The 9,469-nt window shown below is 41.9% G+C and overlaps 1 protein-coding gene across 1 annotated transcript; it reads right to left on the bottom strand.

Annotated features, from left to right (window-relative positions):
- Positions 1–2,314: 2,314 nt before the first annotated feature.
- LOC139562416 (peripherin-2-like) lies at positions 2,315–9,077 on the bottom strand. Its single transcript, XM_071380115.1, has 3 exons — positions 8,497–9,077; positions 6,710–6,956; positions 2,315–5,037 (listed from the first exon to the last, which is right to left on the bottom strand). The coding sequence occupies exons 1-3, from the start codon at positions 9,075–9,077 to the stop codon at positions 4,831–4,833; spliced, it is 1,035 nt and encodes a 344-aa protein (XP_071236216.1). The 3' UTR covers positions 2,315–4,830.
- Positions 9,078–9,469: the final 392 nt, after the last annotated feature.

Raw genomic sequence — 9,469 nt, 5'->3', positions numbered from 1 at the left:
GTTCACATTTAGCACAACAATTTTAGAACTGAAAAGGACTATTTCAAAATATTATGCAGCGAAAACAGCCAAATATATCCAAATCGGATTTTAGTAACCATGTGTGCCTGTTGGAACACAAATCATGACGGATTTGGCGATTATCCACTTTGTATGTTTGTTTAACAGTTTAATTAAATATAACAACAAATTCTGACTGAGTTGTAAACCAAATAATCAGCAAACACATGTTCTTCCTGGCAAAATCATTAAGACTCACCCTATTGCAAAGTCTAATCACAATACATATAGAATCTCAATATATTGAATCGTGACCTAGCTATGTATCATGATTGATTTGAACATTTTAAATGAGTCTTATCATGAAGTCCCTGCCGATACCCGGTCTTTAAGGGATAGTGCTAGATTTAGGCAAATAAGCCCGTTTCTTACTTTTCCAGAGTCGGATGAACTCATGGAAACCACTTGTATATCTCTACGTGCAGTTTGAAGGTACAGTTTGAAAGTAGTTTTGCGTGCCATTGCTAACTAGCGTAGCGCAATGACGAAGGCTAGACTATGGTATGCTAGCACCATGCTACCAGGCATGGTGCTAATGCTAGTTAGCAACTTCCTTCAAATTCCCACGGAGACATACAAATGGTATCCATGAGTTCATCTGACTCTGGGTAAGTAGAACAAAATCTCGCACTAACCCTTTAATGCAAAGACCCCTGCTGGGCTTTGTGTGTGTGTGTGACCTTGAGTGACCTTGTGTGATATTAATATCACTATTGCTGTGAGCAGCACTTGTGCCCATCTCCGATCTGTCAGGGCCTCCCAGTATAACCACCATGGAAACCGTCCAGGATAATTAAGTGGATTAGGCTCCCAAGGCCCAGTTGGAGAATAAAGCTGCTGGTGTAATGAGAACAGTTAACCAGTTAACCAGCGGTTAACCAGGATTACAGCAACGCTGAGGTTAGAAACATTCAAGGTGAGGTGAGATATTTTTGGAAGCTTCTTTGAAACATTCCCAGACTCAAACTTGATTTTTTTAGGGAAGTCACAGAGTAGTATTTTAGTGCTGCATTCCTATTCTTATTAATAGGTAATAAATATTTTTATTTAATACATTTTCAATTAGAATTTCTCCCTTGGATAATTCCCAGCCACAAGCCTGGGGACAAGGTTAAAACTAACCCAAACCTCTTCAGTATTTAAATGTGCATCACTACGTTTCCTAGCATCAGTCATTAGATCTAACGTTCTGGCACAGATATCCAGGCCTCCTGAGGATTGGAGAGGAATTGGGTAGTATTCTGCTGGAGAGAGGCTGGCCCGCCCCATCCGGTCAAAGATGCTTTGGGCATCTCTCTGCGTCAGAGGCACCTGTCCTTGCAATCACCTGACGGGGCTAAGCTGCACATCAAAGCCTCTTACTGCTCTTATCTCCTCAGCAGCTGTTTATGTGCTTTAGGTCCTTTAAGCTATATTCCAGAGGACAGATGTCCCATTTACCCCCCACTACCACTCTCACGTATACAACTATATTTACTGTTCTTGCTCAACTGAACCTAACCCTCAGGTAAGGATACCTCCTTTTATGGTTTAGTTGGACATATCAGGGGACACATTAAAAAGGGTATAGGTAAGCCTAAGTATCCTTTAAATTGTCTTTGCTAGATATACCTCAACCCTTTGACATGTATTATCCAACACTTACTCTTATTAAACCTTTATTTAACCTGGAAGACCAATTAGTCAGAAGACCTCTTTCTCAATTGAGACTTGATAACTAGAGACAACTTATCTCTTCTGAGGGTGGCACAGTTAAAGTGATTTTAGTCACTTCTTTGTCCTGTAACTGAGGATTGGATCCCTGCTGAGTGGGAACCACACGTTACTGCTGATCCCATCAGGGAAAGCTGGGCTCCTACTGGGTTCTTTACACGTACGCCTTCTTTACACGAACCTCCGGTTCTCCTTAATTGACGTTTTTCATCATTTGGATATGGTACTACCCTACCGCAACCAACATGTATCAAGAGCATGTCACTTAAGTGAAGTTAGCAAAAAGTGAGAGAATGAGGGGAGAAATGTAAAGCATAGGCAGCATGGCCATGGTGAATAAAGAGTTTAAAAATACTGTATGAATGTGAGTACATATGTCTGTGACAGGACATTTTTAAGTGTGCAGTATCATTTTAGAAATGACTCATGTCAGACTAAACCTTATGGACAAAACAGACAATCCGACTCTTGTTCTCTTTACATATTTTTATTTGACACAATATCTCAAAATCCAAATTTACAGAAAAGATGAACTCTCAATATTACAAAGGAAGAAAATCGTGATCACACAGAAAGTAAAAATATGACAACTGTTAAGACTTTTTGTATCCACTGCAAACTGACCAGCATCGCTATCTGCCCATAAAGGGTATGCTGATTTAAACTGCCAATCTGATCATTGTTAACTCTTTAAAAAGTACACAACCTTCTTATACGTGCTCCCAGCACCTCATCTGGGTACTCAGTCCACTGTAGCCCCTCAAAGGACTACAAAATCAGAGTTTCATCTGCCTCGTACATCAAGCAGACATATAACCCGATAGCAACACTGATACATAACCGATAAATGTTCAAATGTGTGTTGTATAGATGTAAATGCATGTGGCGCTGCTCTGCAGGGACCTGTATGGGGACACTACAGTGCCCGGGTTTATGTGTTCCCCCCTCTTCTTCTGATACGTGCTCCCAGCACCTCATCTGGGCACTCAGTCCACTGTAGCCCCTCAAAGGACTACAAAATCTGAGTTTAATCTGCCTTTAATCAGTGTGAGAGGGGGCTGGGAGGGACAGCCAGGACACCGGTTCCGCAGCTGCCCGATTTAAGCTGCCGTGAGGGAACGTACTTGACCGGGTGGCATTAGGCATTGATAATGTGTTTTGGATTACAAAATTCAGTTAAATTGAGCAGACTAAGAACAGTTTTGGATTACTTGACTAAAATACATATCTTTGTGTAGCTATCGTGTTGCATGTCCACTTAACACAAGTTGTGGAGTGTAAAAAGGACATAGGGGTAAAACTATTAGACATGAGGATAGATCAACTATGTTAGGCTTGATTGTTTCAGGGTAGGTCCATCATTTTTCATGGAGAGGATTCCCGGGGAGGGAAGGGGAGATTTCATTATTTCATTATATTTTCTAGATATTCACAAGCCCAAATTCATGTATACGGTACAGATGTTTTGACAACCCAAATATATTTTTCATTATTTTTCTTTCAAAAATATACTCTGATTAACATATATACAGAATTATTATGGACAGGATATACAGTTGAAGTTGGAAGTTTACATACACTTAGGTTGGAGTCAATAAAACTAGTTTTTAAACCACTCCACAAATTTCTTGTTAACAAACTATAGTTTTGGCAAGTCGGTGAGGACATCTACTTTGTGCATGACACAAGTAATTTTTCCAACAATTGTTTACAGACAGATTATTTCACTTATAATTCACTGTATCACAATTCCAATGGGTCAGAAGTTTACATACACTAAGTTGACTGTGCCTTTAAACAGCTTGGAAAATTCCAGAAAATAATGTCATGGCTTTAGAAGCTTCTGATAGGCTAATTGACATCATTGGAAGTATTTCAAGGCCTACCTTCAAACTCAGTACCTCTTTAATTAACATCATGGGAAAATCAAAAGAAATCAGCCAAGACCTCAGAAAGAAAATTGTAGACCTCCACAAGTCTGTTTCATCCTTGGGAGCAATTTCCAAACGTCTGAAGGTACCACGTTCATCTGTACAAACAATAGTATGCAAGTATAAACACCATGGGACCACGCAGCCGTCATACCGCTCAGGAAGGAGATGCGTTCCGTCTCCTAGAGATTAACGTACTTTGGTGCGGAAAGTGCAAATCAATCCCAGAACAACAGCAAAGGACCTTGTGAAGATGCTGGAGGAAACAGGTACAAAAGTATCTATATCCACAGTAAAACGAGTCCTATATCGACATAACCTGAAAGGCCACTCAGCAAGGAAGAAGCCACTGCTCCAAAACCGCCATAAAAAAGCCAGACTACAGTTTGCAACTGCACATGGGGACAAAGATCTTACAATGACCCCAAGCATACTTCCAAAGTTGTGGCAAAATGGCTTCAGGACAACAAAGTCAAGCTATTGGAGTGGCCATTACAAAGCCCTGACCTCAATCCCATAGAAAATGTGTGGGCAGAACTGAAAAAGTGTGTGTGAGCAAGGAGGCCTACAAACCTGACTCAGTTACACCAGCTCTGTCAGGAGGAATGGGCCAAAATTCACCCAACTTATTGTGGGAAGCTTCTGGAAGGCTACCCGAAACATTTGACCCAAGTTAAACAATTTAAAGGCAATGCTACCAAATACTAATTGAGTGTATGTAAACTTCTGACCCACTGGGAAAGAAATAAAAGCTGAAATAAATCATTCTCTCTGCTATTATTCTGACATTTTACACTCTTAAATTAAAGTGGTGATCCTAACTTACCTAAGAGAGGGATATATATATTTTTTTTACGTACACCTTAGCCAAATTACTAGTATTTGGCTAAGGTGTATGTAAACTTCCGACGTCATCTGTACATTCACATTTTTGAGTTTGGTTCTCCCTTCATGTGAGGAGTTGGTTTAGTTGTTCACTTTTCATAGGGTGTGTGCATGTGTCCATTGATCTGTCTGTGTGTGTATGTTTGAATATGTGTGTTGTTTCACCGAGAAGATGTCTCTCCTCTCACTCCTTCTATTTCTCTTTGAGCTCCCGTCGATAGTCCCTTTGGGTGAGACCCTTTCAACTCACAGTGGCCACCCCCTCCTCAACCTCCCCCACATGGTTCCCTGCACCGACCAGGCCCTTGATCTTTGCTATGACGTCTGCCACCGTCTCCTTCACACTCTTCTCCAGGAGCCAGCCCTCGCTCTCACTCTCCGGGTTCTCTGGATCGGCCATAGTCTCCAGAGAAGTGGTCAGGTACTGTAAGCCCACCATCACTCCTGCCTGAGGACCAGACAAACAAGATATGTACGTCACTGACAGAGCCTTTACACTGACACGCTGTAGTTATCAAACAATCTATATGGCCTCTGAACCACCAGAGATCTCTGGTACCCGTTCTTGTTTAGATGTAGAAAACACTGATTCCAAATGTATTAATCACTGATCTAAATCCCAAAAATATATATAGTCACTAAGGCTTTCCACCGGGCACAGATGTCAGATCAACGTCTAGTTTTGATTTACATTTGTTTGAGTTGTCAACTATCGTGAATTCAACGTGAAATCAACAAAACATGTCACCATGTTATTGGATTTAGGTGAAAAGTTGGATGAAAAGCAGACCACATTCTCTTACGTTGATGACTTTTTGCAAATCCAATTAGTTTTCCACGTTGATTCAATGTGATCACATAGATTTTTGTTGTTGAAGTGACATTGAAACAATATTTTCCCCCAGTGGGTTGGGTTTTAGATCAAATCTCCCATTGGCGCCAATTGGACATCAATTGGACATCAATGAATTGACACAGATCTCATATTTGGATTTGGCACAAAATGACAATTTAGTGTTGTTGTTTTGACCCAGATAGCAAACCTATTAGTGCTTCGAGGAAGGCTACCTGTTGGTCTCTGCTCTGCCAAGATTAACTCCTCTAACCCTGATCCTCCCTCACCGCGTATACCACACCCACACAGTGGTGTAAAAATACTTTAAAGTACTACTTAAGTCGTTTTTTTGGGTATCTGCACTTTACTTTACTATTTATAGTTTTGACAGTTTTTGCTTTTACTTCACTACATTCCTAAAGATAACAATGTACTTTTTGCTCCATCCATTTTCCCTGACACCCAAAAGTACTCGTTACTATTTGAATGCTTAGCAGGACAGGAAAATGGTCCAATTCACACACACATCAGGAGAACATCCCTGGCCATCTCTACTGCCTTTGATCTGGCAGACTCACTAAACAAAAATGAGTGTTGGCCTGTGCCCCTGGCTAACAGTAAATCAATAAATGAACAACACATTGTGCCATCTGATTTGCTTAATATATGGAATTTGAAATGATTTATACTTTTACTTTTGATACTGAAGTATATTTGAGCAATTACATGTACTTTTGATACTTAAGACTGGGCAGATAGATCAGACACTAGAGGTCTACTTTTGGCAAGTCATTTATATGAAAGTCAAGTGAGTGCTAAGACCAACTATGTAATGGCGTGTTTTAGTGCCTGCTTGTAAGAAGGGCAACGTTATGGTGACAGTTAGGCTTGGTGTGTGCCACATGTTCTCCTAAAGTCAAAATATATTCAGGAGGGTTGGTATGTGTGCCCACTGAACTGGTCAGCTGTGGCCAACTTGGACCAGCTGGACTTCTACTAATACTCACTGAGCTAGATAGTTAGAAATGGCCACCTTCTAATATATGGCCATTAATGGGGAAACCGATGGACTGTCTTAAATTGTTTGATTTTTTTAAATCCTCTTCTCCACACCACTGGGCCTAGTCCTGCTCTACTACTTACCCACATGTGCCTTTAAGACTGTAATTTAATCAAATCAGCTAATCAATTAGTTTGCGTGTGATCATTAGCATATGTCGCCAGCTACCCTCTGAAGTGAAGGACATTGCCCCCCCAGCCATTTCCCTATTCTTCTCTTTCTCACCTCCAGTATGATGTACAGTAGCATCAGGCCCCCGATGCTGTTCATCATGCCTCCGTAGTAGGCGACCAGGGACTCGCGGCAGCCCCGGGTCCAGATGTTGAGCTCCTCGGTGTGGTGGTCGTAGTCATAGTGGGCTGAGTTGTTGGTCAGTTGGTGCTGGATGCAGGGTCTGGGGGAGCCGGGGTTGCAGCAGCTGAACGGTACACTCTCCATCAGAAACTTCCCCTCCACGTTGCTCAGGACACGGCTGTGGAGAGGCCAAGAGAGACACGTCAGACTCGTCACAAGTCATGTCAGCCATGTCACACACACGGCATGTCATCCACGTGACACGTTTACGTCAGTCCCATAACACAGACATGTGAAAGCATTGAAATGAGGCAACAGCTCACGTGTCAAGTGTCAGTTTAGACTAACTGCATGACTAAATGATCAATCAGCTTTATCGTATAGAGAGGCCTTGGCTGACAGGAGAAAAGTTGGGATTGCTTCAGGCTAATGTTGACAGGTGAAGAGTTTCAACCTGGTTCATGAAGATCCTCTTGATGGGATCATTCGTGAGTGAGAGAGACAGCAGGCATCTCTTCAGTAAATCAACATATGAACACGCATGCCTAATGCACACAGTCAAGTATACTGTACATGCACACACATATACATATGTAAATGAACTCTAATGCATTTAAACATGCACACCGTTACACGTGTGCTATTCACACATTACCACCCACTTCCAAACATATTCCTGAATTACTTTCTAAATGTCCAAATCATCCATCCTAAATATTCTGAAATTGATTGTGTAGTTACTTATAGATGATTTGGACATAAAGCATGAAAATGCTACTATAGGTAGCATTGACTTGCATTGGATTTGTGCCAAGAATACCTACAAGTTAACACTTGAAACAGTGGCCAGGTAAACAAAAGCAGAGCATGAATTGCTGTCACCCCTTATCCATAGAATGCTGACAGGGTAAGGAAACCAATGTGTCATTTTGTCATTTGGGTGAACTATCCCTTTAATCAATGTCTTCAAATCAGAATCTAAATTGACTAAATATAGTATCAGTTGCCACCAAGGCACAATATTGGGGAGAGAGGGGGGTAGTGTGTTTCTGTTAAGTGTCAGAGTCTATTGGTGACAGTTAACTGCCGTCTTGTTATGATTTAGGGGGACAGTAAGCTCTGAAGGACGTGGAATTTAGATCCAGGGAGATTATCTACTTATCAGAACCTGGCACATGAGCCTGACTCCACTTACACTGGCATCCCACTAAGACTTCTTTAATTCTCTCTACATTTATCCTGCCCTGACCCCCTTTAAGGTATACCCCTAATTAAACTATTTGTTTTGTATGTTTTACATTAACTAAGTTGTCACTACCATACACTAGCAACAGCAAGTGCTACCTTGTTTCATTTGCTATCCCCAGCTTCCTGCACAAGAACACAAGAGACCATATGAGTAAAGATGGAGACTATGGTCAGGAGTGAGAAAAAACTCCTATGTAGCAGCAATGTTGCATAAGACTTGGCATGAATTAACCAGTACTTTTTTCCTAAAATAGCCTTTCTGTCAATCGAAAGACTGAAGGAATCTTTCGAGGCCAAGGAGCTTTTGGTGGAAAGACAGATTTCTTGGTTCTAGCTGACGCCCAGACACACTGTCAACAAGTCATTTGCCTACTTTTACTTTACAGGCAATTTTTGGGCCTATCTTGGCCTTCTGGGTACCATGATCCACCCAACATTGCTTTCTATCAGCTACTGATTTCAGTACTCACTCTTTGACTTCATCGTTGCTGAAGTCCAGATAGCGGTTGCTGATCCACTGGACCTCAAACCAATCCCTATAGTTGTTGTTGCCACAGCAGCGGAACTCAATCTGGGTCATGTCCAGCGTCCTCTTCATGAAGCAGCGTCCAGGTGTGTCCGTATCCTTGTAGTATTTTATCCCATTCTTCAGACCCTCAGCCAGGGAAAAGTACAACTGGAACTGCATGCAGAAGCACAGCAGAGCTGTTAAGAACAGGAGAATGTTGAAACTGAAGCAGCCCATCAGGTAGCCCTTGACCATGGGCTTCCACTTGGCGAACTTCAAAGCATCCAGAGAGTCGTGGCACACCTTGCCGCCAAAAACGTTTACCCCGCAAGCAGCTAGGCCAACTAGAATCAACAGGTTGGGCACAAAATGGCTCTCGTTGTTGTCCATCATCTCACTCCTCTTCCGGAGCTCGATCTTAAAGAACAGCCCCAGACTGAAGACCAGAATGCCGGTCATCACTGCTAGCCAGTACATGAGCCACAGGCCCTGGGCAAGCTTCACCCGCTTCGGCAAGTCAAACTTTACCTTCATCAACACCATGCTTACCTCAGAGTGTATATTATTCCCAAATCAAAACTTGGATAAAAAAAATATATACAAAATAGTAAAAACTAGTTTTTTCAATGTTATTTCTTCAGTAACAGTTAAGACCTCAGTTGACCTTAGGCAACAATGTTCCCGGGGAGAGTTTTAGTTGGAAAATTGTAATCTGTTCCAGAAAGGAGCTGCAGAATGTGTTTTGGCAAGGGTTCCCCTCTTCATATCCATTCTGACCAACCTCAAATCAGGAAAGTCCATAGTGCTGGGTGGACAGAGGAGTCTGCCACCAAAAATGATAAAACAAATATTCACATAAAATCCCCCAAAATGACAGGATAGCGGGCTACACAGCTATTCCAGGTGGATCCTTTTCCTGCAAAAGGAGGTAGCCA

The sequence above is a fragment of the Salvelinus alpinus genome, chromosome 32 (assembly GCF_045679555.1).
Source record: "Salvelinus alpinus chromosome 32, SLU_Salpinus.1, whole genome shotgun sequence".
Lineage (NCBI taxonomy): Eukaryota > Metazoa > Chordata > Actinopteri > Salmoniformes > Salmonidae > Salvelinus > Salvelinus alpinus.
The sequence above is the reverse complement of the archived record's forward strand: the minus strand, read 5'-3'. Positions and strand labels throughout refer to the sequence as shown.

What these genes read in the sequence shown, in the direction of transcription:
- LOC139562416 (XM_071380115.1), bottom strand. Translation starts at nt 9,077, where the DNA reads ATGGTGTTGATGAAGGTAAAGTTTGACTTGCCGAAGCGGGTGAAGCTT. An exon ending in AGCAACGATGAAGTCAAAGA is followed by an intron (nt 6,957 to 8,496) that starts GTGAGTACTGAA and finishes GCCTCTCCACAG; the next exon opens with CCGTGTCCTGAGCAACGTGG. An exon ending in TACTGTACATCATACTGGAG is followed by an intron (nt 5,038 to 6,709) that starts GTGAGAAAGAGA and finishes TCTGGTCCTCAG; the next exon opens with GCAGGAGTGATGGTGGGCTT.